This window comes from Syzygium oleosum, unplaced genomic scaffold, assembly GCF_021117445.2.
Source record: "Syzygium oleosum isolate NSW1041296 unplaced genomic scaffold, Sole_v2.1 Sole_v2.29, whole genome shotgun sequence".
In the NCBI taxonomy this organism is placed as follows: Eukaryota; Viridiplantae; Streptophyta; class Magnoliopsida; order Myrtales; family Myrtaceae; genus Syzygium; species Syzygium oleosum.
This window is the reverse complement of record NW_026607513.1, coordinates 2024366-2045566: the sequence shown is the minus strand read 5'-3', so window position 1 is coordinate 2045566 and position 21201 is coordinate 2024366. Positions and strand designations below refer to the sequence as shown.

General features: G+C 39.1%; 3 protein-coding genes across 3 annotated transcripts; 2 read left to right on the top strand and 1 right to left on the bottom strand.

The window, feature by feature from the left end:
• Window positions 1-1689: 1689 nt before the first annotated feature.
• On the top strand, window positions 1690-6808 carry LOC115677920 (aspartic proteinase-like). Its single transcript, XM_030601161.2, has 14 exons — window positions 1690-1793; window positions 2575-2952; window positions 3032-3092; window positions 3274-3368; window positions 3482-3594; window positions 3682-3850; window positions 3943-3982; window positions 4793-4857; window positions 5141-5254; window positions 5447-5511; window positions 5649-5805; window positions 5879-5998; window positions 6292-6380; window positions 6522-6808. Exons 2-14 carry the CDS (start codon window positions 2581-2583, stop codon window positions 6604-6606), a joined length of 1545 nt encoding a protein of 514 aa, XP_030457021.1. The 5' UTR covers window positions 1690-1793; window positions 2575-2580; the 3' UTR covers window positions 6607-6808.
• A 2534-nt stretch (window positions 6809-9342) lies between these two features.
• Window positions 9343-13493, bottom strand: LOC115677947 (peroxisomal membrane protein PMP22-like). Its single transcript, XM_030601188.2, has 7 exons — window positions 13292-13493; window positions 12854-12952; window positions 11123-11224; window positions 10554-10629; window positions 10006-10076; window positions 9829-9914; window positions 9343-9702 (listed from the first exon to the last, which is right to left on the bottom strand). Exons 1-7 carry the CDS (start codon window positions 13361-13363, stop codon window positions 9648-9650), a joined length of 561 nt encoding a protein of 186 aa, XP_030457048.1. The 5' UTR covers window positions 13364-13493; the 3' UTR covers window positions 9343-9647.
• A 4491-nt stretch (window positions 13494-17984) lies between these two features.
• LOC115677807 (probable F-box protein At4g22030) lies at window positions 17985-19373 on the top strand. The gene has a single exon (XM_030601022.2). It carries the CDS (start codon window positions 17985-17987, stop codon window positions 19371-19373), a length of 1389 nt encoding a protein of 462 aa, XP_030456882.2.
• Window positions 19374-21201: the final 1828 nt, after the last annotated feature.

Below are 21201 nucleotides of genomic sequence, written 5' to 3'. Positions count from 1 at the left end.
GAAGAAAAGGAAAAGGAAAAGAAAAAAACAAAAAAAGGAAAAAAGAAACAAAAAAAAATTTAAAATGTAAAAGACAAAATTGCCCTTATTCCGATCGCCGGAACAGTGACGTGCTTGCCGGCCAGTGAGCATTTGACCGGCCGGCGAGCAATTGACCGGCCGGCGAATTCAGGCTCTTATTTGAGACTAATTGGGCACTTCGAGCCCCTATTTGAGACTGATTGGGCACTTCAGGCCCTTATTTGATATTATATCCACTTTGAACCCCTTTTTGAGAAAATGACCCCACTTTGAGTATTGATTTGAAATTTTCCCAAAAAAAAAGGATGGATTGAGGAGGGCTGCCACGGTTACTTCCTTTGGGCAATGTTGCAATAATCACATATTGGTTATAGAATGTCTAACTTAAGACGTGTCTAGTCAGTCCACTTGTGATAACACGATCCAAGTTTGACGAGCTTATCCTAGACCCATCGACATGCTGGAATCGAAAGAAATCTTTCCATATGATGTAGTAAATGCCCAACCCGCAAGCTGGCAAGAGGTTTGCTAATGACGTGATCTGAATTCGGGACCTCATGGAAGACATGCGGGTGATTTGTCAAAATTGAAATAATCGGTTTTGCCCTATGACACTATCATAATTTTACATGATATTAGTAGGCCAATTAATGGAGATCTATGAGTTTATATATGCTATTGTTAGGCCAAATTAATGAATCGTTACGTATTTTTTTCATTCTATTATTTTATCCCACTCATTACCTAACAAGATGCCACTTTTTTTCCATTTATCAAAAGAAAATTCATATATTACATTAGTACAATGGTTATCTTAAATCTTGAGGATTTGATCATTTGTTATTTTTTTATATATCATACTATTCAATTAATGTGTTTATACTCTCATCATTTCTAACTAAAGTTTCTATTTGAACACATATTGCAAAAATGTTTTTTTATATAATTAAGATGGAATAGTGAGTATGAATCTCATTTCATTGAAGTGGACTTCTATCATGGGTTGATTTTTCCTTTTCAAATTGAAAAGTGAAGAAGTATAATATCACTTTATTCATGGGAAATCTGAATGGATTATTTGGTTGATTTATTTATCTTTTGATCAAGATAAAATGTCAAAAGACATTAGATGAATTTGCTATTGGTTTGACAAATGATTTGATTTTCTAAAAATTAACTAGGACTTTATATATAGGGAAAATGATTCCTAAAGTTTCGTCAAATGTGTGATATAGTCCTTGAACTTTTAATTTGTTCAACGTGGTTCCTGAACTTTAGTTTAATATGCAATGTAGTCTGCAAAATTTTAATTTGTTTAATGTGGTCCGTTGACTTTCGGTACATGTTCAATTTAGTCCATGAACTATACGAAGATGTTCAATATTATCTCAGAACTTAAATTAATGAAATGATAATTCATAAAGTTAATTGACTAAATTAAATATGTACAAAAAATTTAAAAATCATATTAAAAAAATCAAAAGCTTAATAGTCATATTATATATTAAGTTAAAATTTAAGGTTCACGTTCAATATTTTAAAAGTTGAGGGATCACATTGTCACGTATATAGCCAAAGTTCGAGGATAATTTCGTGGCGATATTCTAGTATCAAAGTTAAGAAAAGCGCCTCAGCTGGGGCCCGGTGGGCTTGAGATCGTGACAGGTAGTTTCTCTCTCCTCTCTCCCACGTTTAAAAACCCCTCCTTTCTTCGTAATTCTGCCACCCTTCTCCTCCTTCTCTCCCTCTCACTGATCGGTTTCGCCGTTCCGGTGAGTGACGCTTCGTCTCCGTCGACGATCCTCTGCTTTCCCTTTTGATGTTACGCGTGATCGTGGGCTTGACCATTGCTTGGTTTTCTGTAGTTTCGGACGCTCGTGAGGAGCTTTCTAAGTTTGGCATGTTTTTGTTTAGCTGCTGTTTTTTTCCCTCCTCGGCGTTTCACGGTGATCGAGCTGTTTCGACTTTGTTTGCGCAGCTCACGTTGTCGCCTTTTTTTTTCGAGTTTCTTGGTACGGTTCGATTGATGGGTGCGAGGTTTTACAACGGGAATTTGGGTTTTAGCTGTAGCCTCCTTGTGCTGTTTCTGGAGGAGTAATTTGATTATCTTGTTGTTGGTTTTCAATACCAAAAGGATTCAACTTTGATAAGTTGATCGTGCCGCTTGATCTTCTTCTCCATGCATAAGTTTTGTTGAAGAGAAAAGTGTGCTTGGTTTTACGTTGATGATGGCGTTATCTGCTTCTTTTTAAGCGAAACAGGGAGGGTGTTTTCAATTTTATTCCGCTTTAGTTGTAATCTTCTTGTTTTCGAATGATGGTATTGGTGAAAACCTGAGAGAAGCATGAGACCAATGTCAGTCTCGGTATCAGTGTAAATCTTGTGTTTGATCATGTTTGAGTGAAGAGTATGCTTTACAGGCATAGGACAGCATATTTCTGCAAGAAACCATGCTCATTTGCAGTTTCACTGTTGACATGAATTGTTGTTTCCTATGTTAGTGATAATTCTTTCAACAATGTGTTAAATAAACCTTTCATTGCATTCTGCTAGGTCATCATGAGAACCAATTTCAAGGCATTTGTATCCTTTCTGGTCATTTCATGGCTATCATTCTCCCTGGTTTCCTCTGCGCCGGAGAATGGGCTGCTGAGGGTGGGACTTAAGAAGTTTAAACCGGATCCGAACAACAGGGTGGCTGCAAGGCTTGAATCCCAGGGTGGTGGGTCACTTAGGTCGTCAATTAGTCCGTATCATCTGAATGGTCGGCAAGGAGATGCTCAGCAAACCGATATAGTTGGTCTGAAGAATTACTTGGATGCTCAGTACTATGGAGAGATTGGTATTGGCACTCCCCCTCAGAAGTTCACTGTGATATTTGACACAGGCAGTTCCAACTTGTGGGTGCCTTCATCGAAATGCTATTTATCGGTGAGGATTTTACTGTTAGCTCGAATCTTTTGGCCCACTGGACATACAAAGCCTGATTGTCGTGGTGTTTTTGTTGCAGGTGGCTTGTTTTTTCCATACCAAGTACCAATCCAGCCAGTCAAGCACATACAAGAGGAATGGTCTGTTTACATTGCTCATATGCAGCAATTCTCTTGTCATGCACTTAAACCTTTTCCTTTTAGCATATAGTTATTGACTTGAGTTTTACAGAAGCGTCACTCCTTTTCTTTTTCGCTAGTCAAGCAAATGAAGTTCCTCCTCAAAATTTCTTTTGTTGGTTCTTTGTGTCTACTTATTCAGGCAAACCTGCTTCTATTCAATATGGTTCTGGAGCTATTTCTGGTTTCTTCAGTAATGACAATGTCCAAGTCGGCGACTTAGTTGTTAAGGATCAGGTACATTAATGTTTGTCTAGAACTCGTTTGAAACAATTGATGCTTGTTATAACTCGTTTGAATTGATAGTACAATTGAAGTAGCTTTTGCTCAAGACTTTTGATTTTTCCTAGGAATTTATTGAGGCCACCAGAGAGCCTAGCGTCACATTCATGGTGGCTAAGTTTGACGGAATACTTGGTCTTGGATTCCAAGAGATCTCAGTTGGAGGTGCAGTTCCTCTGTGGTATGGCTAACCCTCTGTAAATTTCTCCTGCTTTGAAGTTACCAGTATATCATACTTGGTTAAGATCAGAGGCTTGCAATTTTGCAGGTACGACATGGTGAAACAAGGGCTGGTTAAGGAGCCGGTATTTTCATTTTGGCTCAACAGCAATCCCGAGGAGGAAGAAGGGGGCGAACTTGTGTTTGGTGGGGTGGATCCGAAACACTTCAAGGGCAAGCACACTTATGTTCCCGTGACACAGAAGGGATATTGGCAGGTTGGTTCCCAAAAATTTCCCTTTAGTGTGCTTCATTATGCATAATTTTTAGTTGATTTTCTCATTCTTTTCCTTGCTATTTTTGTTTACAGTTTGCTATGGGAGATGTTCTTATCGGTGGCAAGCCAACTGGTATGTCCTCTTGAATCTTAATTTGAATTGGAATGAGGCAGAAGTGAACAATTTATGATAACTTGTTCTTGCTGTTCTTGTTCTTGAAAAATTCGTGGAACTGCATGTAAAGGGAAAATACCAAAAACCGTCCTCACATTTATTCCATTACTACTTACTCTTCTCTACTTTTGAAAACACATATTTGCACCTGGAGTTTAATCTTTGGAGACCACTTTGCTTCTTCGCTTTGGCTTTATTTCCAAGAATGCCATTTCTTCCTTCAAAAATGCCCCCGCCAAAATCCTAAATCAATAACTTGCTTAAAATCCCCAAAACCCAAGCCCTAACCACCCAAACCCTAAGTTTAACTGCCTCCACTGGCAGCCGCCAAAGCCTCCAACGACCTACCATCGGTAATGCGACCGAGAGAGAGAGAGAGAAAGAGAGAGAGAGAGAGAGAGAGAGGCACTGTGAACACAAGAGGGATGAGGGAGAGCCGAGCATGAACAGAGGGGGATGGTAGCAGCGCAGTCCAGTTGGTGATGGGGAGGTGGGTCGACGGCAGCCATGGCGGCGGCAGATGCTGGTGGGGTGTAGTGGTTTGTGGCTGATGGAGGCTAGGATTTGTGGGGACTTGGAGGCTTGGGATTTCTAAAGAGGGGCAATTTTTTGTCTTTTTGGCTATGGAGTTTTGTCATAGGATGGAAGTGATATTTTTAAAAGTAGAGGTGGGAAAATAGTAATGGTGTGAAATGTGAGGATATGTTCTGGTATTATCCCGCATTTGTTTTATGGTGCTTTTTATTTGACTCAAGCATAGTGCTGCAGGATACTGTGCTGGTGGATGTGCTGCAATTGCTGATTCTGGAACGTCTTTGCTGGCTGGTCCTACGGTATGTGCCAATGATCATTTCATACTCTGTGCATGATTATTCATATATATGTAAGATAATGTTCCTGCATAAAATGTTTCGAATCTAGCTTTACTTGTTTGGTACTACGTGTGGATCTCTAGGAGTTCCTTTTAGTAAGGTCATGTATGATAGGGAAGTGAGTCAGGACATTGTAGTTTCTGGACAAGCACAGTGTCACGTATCATTGCATGACATCTCTCTCTCTCTCTCTCTCTCTCTCTCTCTCTCTCTCTCTCTCTCTCTCTCTCTCTCTCTCTCTCAGACTGTGATTACTATGATAAACCAAGCTATTGGAGCCTCTGGAGTTGCTAGTCAAGAGTGCAAGGCGGTTGTTGCACAGTATGGGCAGACAATTATGAATTTGGTTTTGGCGGAGGTAATTATTTGTTCTTAACAATGTAAATATTAATATTAGGAAGATATGACATGTTTTGCGATTTAGCTTTACAGTGCTACAATATTGTGCAAGATATTCTGTTGTCAATCTTTTCCAAGAAATTTATTTTGTAGCAATTGTTTGGCTTTCTACAATGTTCTAATGATAAGGCCTTTGTATTGCATGTGACAGGTTTCACCAAAGAAGATCTGCTCTCAGGTTGGTCTGTGCACTTTTGACGGGAATCGTGGAGTTAGGTCAGGCTCTAAGTCTCAAATCTTTTCTGGCATTTTTTATTTTCAGAAATGTTGTTAGACATCAAGTACTTTTCCCATGCCATGTTGCCATTTTCATTGGTTTTACTCTTATCTATCATTCAAAATGTTACTTGAAGTATGGGCATCGAGAGTGTGGTGGATGAAAGCAAGGGCAGATACTCTGGCGTAATGCGTGATGCAATGTGCTCGGCATGTGAGATGGCAGTTGTTTGGATGCAAAGTCAGCTGCAGCAGAATCAGACACAGGAGCGTGTTCTGAACTATGTCAATGAGGTAAATTTTTGTATGGTGTTGTGCTTTATAGTCATTCCTTAATTGTCTCACCAAAATTTGGTATGCTTTTCAGCTCTGTGATCGGGTTCCTAGCCCAATGGGAGAATCTACTGTGGACTGTGAAAAGCTTTCCTCCATGCCCGATGTTTCATTCACCATGGGTGGCAAAGTTTTCGACCTCAGCCCAAACGAGGTGTGACTTCAATTCTCTTACATCTTAAGAATTGGCAATGCACTCCTTCGAGTAAAAACTTGTTCAATAATATTTCTGTATGTTCTATCATCTGCTGAGCAAAATCAATTGGATTATGGAAGTTAGTTTTTATTTATCATCTTTTGAAAAAGGCAACCTGAGTCTGAAGATTTTGCTGGTGTAGTGTTCAGAGGAATATATAGATTGGTTTAGATCGTATTATTTTCTGCATGTGGGTGGCTTGGGCTATCAGTCAATAAACTGTACTCCATCTGTTTTATTTTGACAACCAGTACATACTTAAAGTCAGAAATGGACCTAACACTCAGTGCATCAGTGGCTTCACTGCTCTCGATGTTCCTCCACCTCGTGGACCTCTCTGGTATTACTTTTAATGCTTTCAAGTTTCGAGTTTCAACTTTGTCGCTGGAAGCTGCATCTTTTGGTCATAAACTTCGATTTTCGACTTGTTTGTAATGATATTTTTCTACATTCTTCTCATTCTCATATCCTCGTGATGTAGGATTATGGGGGATGTCTTCATGCGCCGTTATCACACCGTGTTCGACTATGGAAATCTCAGAGTTGGATTCGCAGAGGCAGCATAGAGGATCGTTCCTTTGTGGTTCCTCCTAGTTGTCAATATATGTTCAGTTACTTCGTTCTGTGTATGTTGAAAAAGACAAGTGGGGTTTGGTGGTGAAATTAAAAGAACGTTCCTCACTATTATGACGATGGGGACAACCGTTGTAAATGTTTCTGGGGGGTTGCTTTCTCATCTGGTGTGTGTTGCTCTTGCTCTTTAGCCTTCTTTGATGAGCTCATCATGAATGCACTCACTGCATGCATCTTAATCTGGTGGAGTCCCACCAGATTTAGCAGAGACAGACTGACAAATTCGAGGGGTTATATGGACCCTAGGTCAGTGCATAAGTTCGGCGGGCGCAAATATATACGTTTTTTTTATTTAAAGTCTCTACAGTTGATCTAACATGGTAGCGGCTCGTCTACGTCAAAATCGATCAAACCATAATATATTGCAGACATGAAAGGAGATGGAATATCTGACTTGCATCGATTAGTACAATTGAAGTGCCCATTGGAGTCAATTAGAAGAGATACCGCAAGTACGGTGGCTTGAACAGAGAAATAGAGACTTTGAGCAGAGGAAGATGGCTTTGTAACCTCTCCAATCAACACCTTGGTTAGAAATTGAACTTTCAATGGTCAAAATAGCTTGCTTGCAAATTCTTCAATGGCCTCCCCATCACTGGACAAGGATTTGCCCAATTCCTCAAGTTCTGACAAATTTCCTCCTAGCTGAAGAGCCACCTTCAATCTCAATATATCCCTATTCACTCTTTTCTCAGCATCTCTTTCACTAAGATTAGACTCTATGTTCTCTTCCATGAGCTTGAAGAAACCAGCATTGTTCCTATACATCTCTAACACCATCCCAACTGGCCCTCCATGTGCTGCTGTGTTCACAATGCATGCCAATGCTCCACACACCATCCCCATCACACTAGCCCAAGAACAGTGAGGAAATCCCACCATTAGAGACCCAAAAGCAGCAAGCATTGTTAACACAGGACCTGAAATTGCCAATACCTTGTTCATTTTTAAGGCCTTTCTGTTCAATTTTAAATAATCTGCTAAGTCCTTCAACACTCCGACAGTGTCTCTCATTCCATCTTCCAACTTTTCGCTCCATCCATTCCCAGTGTTTTTGCCTTCTAGCCCGAGCCCTTCAGCCCGTTGCCGGCTTCTTTGTGGCCACCAAACAGCAGGTTCAATCTTCTTTGGGAACTTCTTGCAGCATTTTACCTATTAGAGGGAGCGGGTACGCCTTGTCCAATGCCAAGACTTTCTCCATTGCTTCATCCATGTCCATGATGCTCGGAGTGCAAATAGAGAGCTTTGTGCAGACCTGAGCTTGGAGTTGCTTGAATAGCCTGGCGGCATTTCTCCGTTCTTCAGCCAGTTGGGATGGTTGGATCACGTTCACCATCACCAGCATCATTGTAGCTGCTAAATATAGTACTGTTGAGGTGACTTTGAACGCCAGGGGTGGTGCTTGATCATTTGATGCAGCACTAACGGTGGCCATGCCCACAACAATAGCGACGGCGAGCATCATCATGTTGATGGAGATTAGGAAGAGAGAGTTCCAGTTATCTCTTTGCTCTCCAATGTTCTTATGCATCTCCACTTTGTCACCAATAGCCTCTACTATTGTATAAAGCTTGGCAAGGACAAGAGGGTCACAAGTATTCATTGCTGCTTCGCATTCACTTACATTGACTGATTCCTTGGCAGAACCTGGGCTCGAGAGACTGGGACCCAAGAGAGGTATGGCATCAACTGCAGCTCGGGTAATTTGTCGCCTGCATAACTGCAATGGCGAAGCCAATGGATCATATGAAGCTTGAAGGCTCAACATGTTTCTTTGTTCAAGTAGTCTCTGAATTGGGGTTGCTTGTGAAAGGTTAGTGAGTTAGGATCATTGTCACATTCAAAAGATCAGCTCATTGCATTTGTGGACTGGTGGATAGGTTGAGAGAGATTGAATGGCTTGTGGTCTAGTGGTTGGAACTTGAAAATGACTGCTGCTCTATATTTTCAAGTCCATTGGGTTCCTTTCTCTGACTTTCAACAGCCAATGAGGACAAAACCTGGAAAGAGACAAAGACCTTGGGACAAATGCTTCCATTTCATGAAATCTTAAATTTGCACTTCGATTATTGGGGAAGTCTTGTCTTTACATACATTGTTTATGAACAGCCCACCAGCAAAGAACACATACGTCAAGGTCAATTGTACAAACACTAACTATATATTACGAACAGCAGAACATGGTCATATTTAATAGTTGTATTCACGAAAAACAGATGGCAAAGCGACCTAAATACTCATTTTAAACCTCAAGAAAGTCTTGTTTTCTTACTCATCACAACTACCTGATCCAACTATTCAAGCACAAAGTCCAGTGTTACTTGATTGTGATTAGTTTAACATATCAAAAAGTATCGAGTGACATGCTGACATGATATTATTATCAAGCATTGTACTTACATTTCCTAAGCACGGTGTCATTATTGGCTTGCTATTTCAAGGAGGATCACAAATGATTGGTAAGTAATACGCGTTCTTTGTTTGTAACAGTATTGGCAATTTGGCAAGCATGAGTTACTGCTGATACACATGCTTGGGCCTGGACATTCATTTAATGGGAACAAGAACACGTTCTTCGATTTACATGTTTCGCTTAGTAGCTGTCTGCCTGCCACCATCGCATGCATGACAAACATAACGACCAGTAGCAGGGCATGGAGATACACTAATTGGACAAACAGAAGATCTATATATTTATAAAATCTCACTGCCCAGCTCACACGTATGCTGGCTTAAAGAATTATTACTTACATTACATGACTCAAAACACCTGGTCAGACCAGTTGTCCCTAACTAAATTTCGGATACCATTCAAGAATTATTTCATGTTTCATTCACAAAACATAGATCCCACATAAAAATAGTATAATAGATGCCATCGGCTTGTAATGGTTTGAAGGAGTGCTGATCATGGTACATCTAACCATTTTCCGAGGTGAGTCTTCACTATCAGAACATTGACGGTTGTTTCCATTTATGAGCCTTTGGTCAGTGCCATAGACCTTGCCCGTAGATTCAAGAATATACCCCTGAAAAACAAGAAGGAAGATGATCCACTTGCTAGAAGTTATTAAAATGCTTTTGATTAAATAGATTGGAAAAAACAAACTGAGAGAATGCCAACAATTGAACAGAAAAGGCTAAAAAGCACATACCAGCCACACGCAATAACACTGGCAAAGATGACGCGGAACTGCAGAGGAACATACTGATGGTTCACCCACCCCACAACCGGCCAAAACTGCAGTCGAACAAAAGTGAAAAAGATTCGCAATTAACCCCTCAATGATGCAACATTCTTTTATTTATTCACATCGGAGTGAAGGGCATACCGTCCAAGCTGCATACTGCACAGAGGGATAATCCTTCTTGATCTTACTTTTCACGTGCACCCACGGTCTTCCTGAATTCCACATTTGCAGTCAAGAAAGAGCAGCAGATAACATCTGATGTCCAAGAATACTCAGGCAGAAATAATTGATGTGATTTACCCATTGTAAGGAGTGAGGAGATGAGCTCATTGCTTTGTACAGTCGTTTCAAATTGTAACTAATTCCCTTTTTTTTTCCAATCCACTCTAAATTAAGGTGGAAGAATTCACCCAGCAGAGTAATGGTTCAGGAAACATTCGTAAAAGATGTGGTACAAGATGGGAAGATCAAAAGTTCTGATCCTACACTCTGTTTCAAGCTTTTGAAATTTCTAATCAATTCGAATTGAAAAAATTTAATGAAGAAGATTGCTCTTGGCTGCAACTTTGATATGATGGTATAGAAAAGTCCAAAGGTTTGCGCTTGGAAGGAAGGTTGGAAACAATCTCCCTAGGCTGAAGCTCCATAATGCGTGGATGTTACACAAGCAGTTACCATTGCCCACTTACCTTCAATTACTAATCCATAATAAATCATGAATAGCAAATTGTTCCAAGGAGAAGATGTCAACTGTTCCAACACCACCTGTATAATCCAAATGAAACTTTAGCACGCTCTGAGAATTCTCTCTAATTTTTAAGAGAGATCAAGTGATGAATTGAAACAATGAAGCTGGCATATAATAAATTTCAGGGTCATATTCTCCTCTATCCCTAGTTGGAAGAAACTTCCTCCAATCATGCCTCTGATTGGTGTATTTCTAGTAATAGGCATCACTATCATGCAAACTTAATATAAATATAGGTGCTGTCCATGTTTGTATGCCACCAATTAGAAGACTGGTAGGAGGAAACAAGCATTGAGGGAAATTTGGCCCTGAATATCAAGCAACTCCTCAAATGCATATGACCACTAATTTTCCCTAGGACATTCAACAACATCACATTTCATCTAATACCCAATGAAAACATAAAAATAATCAAAAGCAGATGTGAATTCAACAACTCAAAAAAGCAGCGGATTTGAGTGCTGGTGATTCGACTCTACTGTGCACATAGAAGGATAATGAGAAGCATACCTTCTTGGCCACTGTTTTTGTATCCTTCCTCCCCTTGAAAATCTTATCAAGTGCTATATGGAGGAAATGCCCAAAGGGACCAAGATAAGCAAACCCAAAAAGCTGCAATTGACAGAACGTTAATCTCGAAAAGTTTCATATTAAGAGAAACCATTACATGAATAGAAACTACGAACAATCGACAAAAAAATACAGTCACGTGACGCATCCTGTGCAATCAGGAATCAACTTAATTGACAGAAATTTCTAGGCAGCTAAATTTTCAAGAGACTTGTACTGGGTATAGTGTTTTGGTAATCTGAAACATTATAAGGATTATTATTGTGCTGGAAAAATCAACTTCTAAAGGGTTGATTGACGGTACTATTTTCTCAGACCAGCAAGAATCAATCTAGAAGCCAATTTTTCCTGGAAGATGAATACTTTATGCTGTTTCTGCTATTAGGATCTCTTGAAGCACCACAGATGGCCCCGTCAAAACAGAAGTTTGCACTATTTTTCAAATCAATCTGGAAAATTCTATTTTCTGAGCCACAAAAGACCTGATCTGATGCTTACTTGGTTAAAGTCCTTTGACATAAGGTGAAACTCTTAAATATTTTCTCACATCAAAGCCACATTGCCCAAAAATTAGCAATGTTTTGCTTTCCAGGCAATCACTGTAACTATTAGAACTGGAGGTTAAGAGGACAGACACCAAACCCACTACTATCTCCCCACTTCCTATAAGATTATCACGTCTTAAACTTTATACCATCAACAAAAACTTATGCTACAAATGAAAGTCTGGGGCTTTAACAGGTGATCATAAAAAAAACATAATTCTATGAGTAAATGTTTCGGTTAGATGCCACATGCGTCATTCGTTCGATTGATCAAAGAGAATAAGTCAATCTCAAATTACTGCTCTATTATTCAAGGTAACACAGTTTTATGTCGTTTGTAAACAAAAAACGAAATAACTTTTTTTCCATTAGATTTCGAAGAACTTTTTTTTATGTAAATTGTGGACTATATGAAATACTCACAGTTTATTGCCATCCATTTACTAAAGCTAAATGCCATCCACTGTCATATCATACCAAAAGCTGAAATATATATCTTTAGCCCCACTAAACAAATTACAAAAACATTCAAAAAGACATACACATATACGTATATACAAACTTAAATTCATATACATTATACACATAATTGGTATGTCTATTCATTTTAGCCTAACAAAATGCTGCAACGCAATTGCATGAACTAAGCGAAATATAGTTGATGCATTCCATTAATTAATGATTCCATGCAAACATGGCTATCCAGCTCAGCCAGTCTTCAATCATGAATATTTCTGAGTCAATGGCTGCTGTCCCATTCAATTTAGTTTAGGACAATCTCCAAACGACATTGGCACAAGAGATGCAGTGGCAGCATAATCTTACTAGGCAAGAGGGACTCCTAATCTTGGCTTTGCTCACTTAACCTCGGAAGAATTACTAATACCGTAATACATAATGGGTAGGGGTAGAAATTGACAAACATAAAAGATTTGAGAACATAGATAATCAAGACATCTCCTTTAACACTCCACTGATTCCAATACATGAATTTACCCTATTGATTTCCACAATGAATATGACTACTGATTCAAAAATTGATCGAAATTGGACACATAACTATTTGCAATTTTGTGGGCGAACAACAGTTCTAGTATAATGATATGAGAATATAAGTGAGGTTTACCACTTTGAGAAGAAGCCTTTTAAGTTGAATCTTCTGTATGCCAGTCAGCTTCTGGGCTGTTATGTCGCTTATCGCTGACAGCACTCCTGCAGTAATTGCCTGCACATAGCAATTAAATTGCACCATCTCTTAAACATTTATTCCACAAATGAATCATCAAAACTTCGAATTTATTCTTAATAGTCTGAAGTTCCATAGAGCCCCATTTCATCACCCACTAATGTCGCAGCAAAATCACAAGTGATTCATGAATCTCAAAGAAAAAGCTCTGAAATTTCCACTCGGATGGATTTCAACTAAGCTGGTAACAAAACCAAGAAAACCTTGTGAAGGCAATCCAACAAATAAATCAGACTCAATAACATGCATTCCAACTTGAAAGGTCAACGAAAACAGTGGGCAAGAGAGAGAGAGAGAGAGGAGGGATGGGTGTTACACCTTAGTTCTCAGAGGGTGTTGCTGAAGTTGCAACAGGTACTGCTGCAATCCCTTCTTTGCAAGAGAACCCATGATTTATATGCTCTGGTTTCTGTGAATTCCTCAGAAATCCAGGACTTCAGCGACTGATAGAGCCTCTGTGCCCGTTCTGTTCTTTGAGCTCTCTCTCTCTCTCTCTCTCTCTCTCCTTCAAATATGAGGCAAAATAAAGAAACATGAACGCTTTATGTCACTGTCTGTGACCCAACCCAAAACCGGTCCGAGGCCTTTTGTCTTGATCCTAGTTTTACAAATCTGGCGGATTACCCTATAAATTGGAACAGGATCTTAGTTGATTCGACTGAGAGTAAATAGCATATCCTCGTCCATGCACAAATTGATTTGCCCTGAAAGGATATCAGTCTAAAAATCTGATCTTTTGTTTGTTTTGTGCATGTTTTATTCTAATGTGGGACCGCGAAAATGTTTTACATGTGTTCGAGTCCTCGCCTTCCTGATCTCCAAAGGTTCTCCTAACTTTTTTAGGGTTCATATAATCCTTTTTTGTCTTATTGGGTTTTTATTGAAGAGTTTTGAGTACTCATTTGTTATGACGATGTAAGAAATTACGGCAAAAATTTCTAAAGTCGTTTTTTTCTGTTTGAGCAAACATGTAATTCACCAGCTATCTTTGCCCGATTCAATCTTGAATCTTCCCGACCTCTAAGTGAGGGTAAGTTGGCCTTGCAACAATCGTTGGTGAGGCTCAACTAACAATCTTCTAAAAATATTGTTTGTTGACCCCTAGAGGGTTACCAGCCCTCGTGGTTGGTTTCTATGTGCGTGTTTTCTTTTCTTTTCTTTTCTTTCGGTTTATCGATGAGGTGTTGTATCAATGGTGTACCGGCTCTCGTTGCATGATCATAAGTTGATAGGGTAAGAAATGGCAGATGATAAAGTTGATTTGATTGTGCATGTCTAGTAAATTAATTTATAGGAAATCAAACTTAATGTCCCCCCTACATAAACAAACTCGTATAGGAAAATGTCTCGAGTATTTTCTACGGCGTAAATGGTGCCTCGAGTTTTCTACCACAAGTAGGTGGGAGTGGAACCCTTAGAGCTGTGGATGGATCTGCCGTCTTTTAGCTCTTACGAGATTTGAGTCGGTAGGTGCACTTTGGGAATGCTTGGTAACCGGCCAAATAGTGTTTGATTCTATTATTTTGTTCTCGAGAACAAAAAAAGAACAGAAATCTGTTTGGTAAATTTTTTGTTCTCAAAAATAGTTTTGGAACAGAATCAATAATAAATAAAAAAAGTTGCTTCTTGATTTCGGGAACAAAAAAAGAATCAAAACAAAAACAAAATTTTTTTTCTTCTCCTTCCTTGGCCTGTGGCTGGTCTCCGGCCATGGCCGATGAGGGTCCCCCTCATTGACCCTTGAGGGCTGGAAGAGGCCGGCGAGGGTCCAGCCCTCACCTGTGGCCGGTGAAGGCCGCGACGCCCTTGCCGGCCATGGCCGAAGACCAGCCACAGGTTAAGGAAGGAGAAAAAGAAAAAAAAAGGAAAAAAAAGAAATATTAAAAAATTCAAATATTATTAAAAAATTTGGGCAGTTACTAAACGTATTTCTGTTCTTTTTTTATTCTAGGAATAGAAATTTTTGGTAATTATCAAACGCCTACAAATGTTCAGAAATTATTTCTGGGAACAAAATAAAAAAAATCATTTCTGAGGAGAAATTATTTCTGGAAACAGAATGGTTACGAAACGCACTCTTTGTATACATTTTCTTTTTATTAGTTGACTCAGTGTATATAGTTTCATGTCCACATATGATATTATTAAAGTTCTTGGAATTATAATAAATAAGTGAACATAGAAACACATGGTGTTGCTGCACGCATGGAATTGACATGGTATCGGAATAAGATATTTCGAAAATCCCATTTTGCTTTTCTACTTTAGGGGTGCGAGCGCAAAGCTTGTGGATTTCGTTAATCGATTAAGTTCAGACCTTTGACCTGTGTAGGTGGTTTTGAGCCTGTTTGCACGTAATTGGTGGGACTTGAACATGTAAACGACAACTCTTGTGTTGGAAATCTCGACTACCCAATACCGGGATGAAAAATGCCCTTTAATTCTCTCCACGTGTGGCTTTCTCCTTATCTCTCTTAGATTTCCTAAATTTCTTTAACACATCCGTGTCGGAGTTATATGTTTAAGGCCTTTCCTAAAATTCTAACCTTCACGAGTTAGGGAATTTCGGGTTATCATTATGATATATTAAGCCCATCAAACGGATGAATTGGGTCGAAAATGGTCCAACCCAAATTGACTAATTTTAACTCGTTTTCACCCATTACATGCAATGCAAATTTAAATACTCATACCCGATCCAACTTGTACCCAACTCGACACGAGCTCCTATACTTAGCAAGTTTTCTACTTAAATTATTGCTCATGAAGAATGGACGATTCCCTGAATCGGCTTGTCGAGTCGGTGAGGGATCTTGTGTATGGCCATATTAGCCTTGATCCAAACATGACCCGCACCCATCCCTACACTGCCCAATCCATATTTTTCTTCTTCGCCGTTGTCATCGCTGTCATCATCATCTCGCGTTGCTCTTCATCTTTAGCTCTTCTTCACCACCAAAGCCCCCTCCAAAACTCTCTCCTCCCCGCTGCCAATGTCCACGATCACCACTGTCCTCAATGAAATACTCTAAAATCTGGAGCAAAGAATTTTTGAAAATTCTATATAGTGAAAATGAAATTAATAATTGAGTGAAAATGGCACGAGGAATTGAATTCAAGATCTTTTACCCAGTGTTAATTTGAAATTAAGTACGCAATCATTTGCTCTAAAAGGTTAAGCTATTACTGTGTAATGTGAAATACATATATATCTTAATGGATTGGTGGATGAGGAATACCAAATTCTCTCATCAAGTTTATAAGAGGAGTTTTGACAACATTTTTTTTTTCAGGTCAAAATATTTGAAAATTTTCAAATTCAACCAGACGTATTGAAGATTTCTTGTTCTAAATTCTTTACCCCGACATAAAGAAAAAAATGAAAAAAGTAATTTTTTTATATTGCGAGTGCATTTTGGAATGAACAATTGAGAATTGCAACAGATAGATTTACTATTTTTCAGATTTGTCTATATTAACGAAAGACGACATCAAATGCTCAATTCCAAATTGCATGAGGCTTGCTCGTGACTAGGCCAACTTGGTGCTTTGCAAAACAAGTCAAACAAGAAAACTTGACCGTGCAACCTCCGGTCCATACAAGGTATAGTTTGGTAGGTTGCAAGTGGGTTATAATTGAAACCCAGTAAGAATTCGTATTTAGTTGCTCTATGCTACTCTAAACCCACGACGACCTATTTCTTTAAAATTTAGCCAACCCATATATGACGCAACCCACTAAATATGAGTTAAAAAATTGGGTCTTAACCCATTTTGACACTTCTACATATATGAACTACGCTATTACTTAATAGTTTAAAGTTGTAAAACTAGTGATTGCATGCTCAATTTTGACGTACCATTCCACATAAGAAAAGACTGTGTACACACTATGAATAGGGGTCAAGGAACAGGAGACATGGTCATATGACCGTACCATGTGTTGGCAGTCTTATGTGGTTACTTCTCTTTTGGTTTGGATGGACTGAAAGATTAGGAGTTGCCTTTGACTGTCAATCTCTCCACGAGAGCGAGCAACACTCGGTCTATGTCAATAACCTACAAAACTGGTTCTTGAACAAATCTTCCATTCAAACATTTGGGAGTGAAAAGTTTGATCTGCGCAAAGCAACGCGGGGAAAATAGTATTAGATACGTTGATAACTGATATGATGTATCTTTAGTTAATTTTTTTAATTAGGATATCATATGCATGTATTCATGGATTTGATAGTTTGAATGAAGCATGCGGTATGATCAGCTAATGCATGAGCCATGACCCTAAAGTGACAACCATCTATAGGCAATCTTATTGATTGTAGAGAACCATTAGCTCGATTGAGGTTGTAAATTCATTACACCTGTAGACACTTTATAAACATTGTTTATCCAAACTTCTCTTTCTAACTCTAGTTTCATTCGCATCCTCTGTTGTAAGGACGATGTGAATTTCATATCTCTGTGCCTATGAAAAAACATGTAAAACGTAATTGTGGAACGAATCAGGAGCATAAATTATATGAGTTATCCGGAGTCATTGATGGTACGCATTTAAGCTACTGGTTAAGTTGGTATCTAATGAGAATTATAAAGCGAAGGTATATATTTCTCCACGTGTTGCGTTTGATTATGCGTCTTGAAGCTAATGAAACTCGTAATCAAGAAGTGACGGAATTCCTCAGCCGTAGTTTTGTCTGAATTTCTATTATTGAATCGCAATGTCTGAACATAGGCTCGTATTTGAAACTTGAAAGTATAACTAAACACACGAACTGGTCAAGCCCTTAGGCTTGACTCAACTCATTCAACATGTTCGAACCTTGACCTTTTCTCTCTTTCTCTCCCTCTCCACCTGCTTTTCTGTTTACTATATATAGACATCGCATATGCTTCATCAATCTGCGTTTGCACTCCTATACAATCCAGTCTAAGTCATCTCAAAGTCCCTCAAACACATCAACGAAACAACAACAGAAAAAGCAAGAGAAGAGAAGGAAAAAACCTCCCTCAAATGGCTTCCCTAGCTTCAACTCTCTCACTCTCTTCTTCGAATCCTCGTTCTTTGAAGAGAATAAATGCTGCCATTCCATTCTCCGGGCCTCAAAGACTACGTCCATCAGTTCCGAACCCAACAAAAATTACTCTCGAAACAGCCGACCGCCTAAAAACACTCGCTGCGACGCCGGTTGAGGCAAACGACGTCGGTGACAAAATATTAATTAATGAAGCACTGCATGAGCCATGCAAAATTAGTACCTCAGCTTATGCTAATCATTCTTCTTTTGCAATGGTTCAACTTCAAGCACTCTTGGTGTCCATATCCGACAGGATAGAGATGCACAACAACATGTGCGAGCAGCGAAACAACTGGAACCATCTCTTTCTCAGCTCCATCAACATGGTAACCTTAACCGCCACAACGATCTCTGGGCTTTCCGTGATCATCTCCGCCTCAGGAGGACCGATGACTTCATCTTCAAGTTCAGCGCTTTTGGCTTTGAAATTGTGTTCTGCTTTGTTGTTCTCTGCGGCGACAGGGATGTCACTTGTGGTGAACAAGATCCAGCCCTCACAGCTAGCCGAAGAGCAGCGCAACTCTGTGAGATTGTTCAAGCAACTATACGGCGAGGTCGAGTCGAGGCTCGATGTTCTTGGTGATTCAGTAACACAGGCTGACGTGGAGAAAATAGTGGAGAAGATCTTGGCTCTCGATAAAGCTTACCCTCTTGCCTTGCTCGGATCGATGCTCGAGAAATTTCCTGGGAAATTCGAGCCGGCCATTTGGTGGCCTAACTCAAGTGATGGGAACGATAATCAAGAAAAGGAGAGGGATTCTTCATGCGAGGAAAGAGAAAATATAGATGATTTTCTGAAAAATATGGAACAGAAAAATAATGGGTGGAGTGAGGAATTGGAAGTGGAAATGAAAGCTCTTCTTCAAGTGTTGAAAAGCAAAGATTCCGAGGACTACATGAGGCTAGGGAATCTGGCATTGAAAATCAACAAGGCTCTGGCCATCTCAGGGCCTTTACTAACAGGGATCGCGGCCTTCGGCTCGGCGTTCGTGGGGCCCATGGGTGGACCGTGGGCGGCAGTGGCGGCTGTCGCCGGCGGCGCCCTGGCCGGGGTGGTCAACAGTTTCGAGCATGGTGGTCAAGTGGGTATGGTGGTGGAAATGTACAGAAACTGTGCAGGGTTCTTCAGGCTCTTGGAGGAATCGATTGAATCCACACTGGTGGAGAGAGAGGTGCAAAGAAGAGAAAATGGGGAGATGTTTAGATTGAAGGTGGCTCTCAAGTTGGGAAGAAGCTTGTCACAGCTCACAGATTTAGCAAGAAAGTCAACTTCTTCGAGAGACTCTGGGACCAATGTGGATGAATTTGCGAGCAAGCTTTTCTGATAACACTTGAGCTTGCCATCATATAATTAGCTGATGACCTCTAATGTCATTCCTTAGTTCTTTGACTTTGTTTTCCTCAGACATGAGAACTTTTCATGTTAAGTAGCAGCTAATCTCGTGTTATGTTACTATTAATTGTTGTAATGAGGCTGAAATACAAATTTAAATTTGATCTTCCATTGTTTCAGTTACCTGATCTTATACCCTCTGTGATGCAAGAAATGTCTGTTAGCTGAGTTAAAGAAAAATCAGCTATGTACTGATCTGTAAAAAATGGGATGATGACATTACTAGTCCATGAATTTTGGCCAAGTACAATAATTTCCAATTCATTCAATTAGGTCCTTAAACTATTTTAATATGTTCAACCGTATGACTTGGTGTTAATAAAATTTGCGGAGATGAACACCGATTAGGTGAAATTAATGGTTGGACAGAGAAGTTTAAAAGTATATACCTGGATTCGGACGCGTAAATGTTTACTTGAAACTAAGAAGAAAAAATAATGTAAATCCTTTCATAAATGTATTATTCATTCTAAAAGAGACAATTTTGTCTTTGCTCAATCACTTTAAATATACATTTTCCTCTGCTTAACCTCTTTTAACATGGCAATTTTAAAAATTCACATACGCCATTTCAAATTGGATGAAAATTCATGGACTTATAGCGATATCAACCCTTTTGAATTGAGAAAAGTGGCTTTCAGCGTCTCTATAGTTGATGGTATTATTATATGGTAACTTCTCATGTTAAAAAAAAGAATTTCATTGTCTTGAGTCTCGATTCAACAAGCAGGAGAGACAAGCGCGTGGTTGATGAGTGATAAACATGACGATACGTGAGGGTATGCGTCAGCACTTTAATAGACCAAGGAATGATTTGCTCATGACTTTCTTGTTCGTATTATAACCCTAGGGCTGGACCATAATTAATCGACTATCAAAAGGAAATTAGCGTAGTAACCAACTATCATGGCTCGCCATTTAATTACGAATTCTTCGTAATAAGAAGGGTTAATACCACGAAAAACTCCATACTTGTACGATTGTAACAGATTTACCCAAAATTAATTTTTTGACTACCAAAAATCATAAACTGGTACACATGTGACAATTTTACCCTCCGTTAGTTTCTATTAAATTTTAACGTCAAATTTCTGAGTTGAATGACACATGGCATTTGATGGGTGTAGCAGTTTGGAGATTTATCCTTCGTTTGTCATGAGTGTACTAGTTTGGAGATTTACCCTTCATTTGTCACGTGTGTACCAATTTATTTTTTCGTGATATTAATCCAATTTAACAGAAGGTAAATTTATCACAAATGTACTAATTTGGGGTTTTAGTGGTCAAAAAATTATTTTAGGATAAATTTGCTACAGGTGTTACAATTTGAGATATTTGATTGTCAAAAAATTAATTTATAGTAAATTTATTACATGTGTATCAATTTGAATTTTTTTATAATATTAACCCTAATAAGAATCGAACTCACAATCATCGACTCCTAAGGCTAAAGCATGAAAACGCGCTTTTACTCGCTTGAGTTTTGACAAGAGCTTGCTCAAAAACATTGAAAATTGAGTTTTGACAATGCCCAAGGATTATGAAATGACCGGCAATAACATATCGTGTACGGTGACTTGAACCAAAAGGCATGTTTGAAAATTGAGTTTTGACAATGCCCATTGACTATGAAATGACCGGCAATAACATATCATGTTCGGTGACTTGAACCAAAAGGCATGTTTGACTGTTGCTGCATAGTACGGCATTCAACAGCACATGTCTTGTGTTTCTTGTACCAAAGACCAGAAACAAATTTT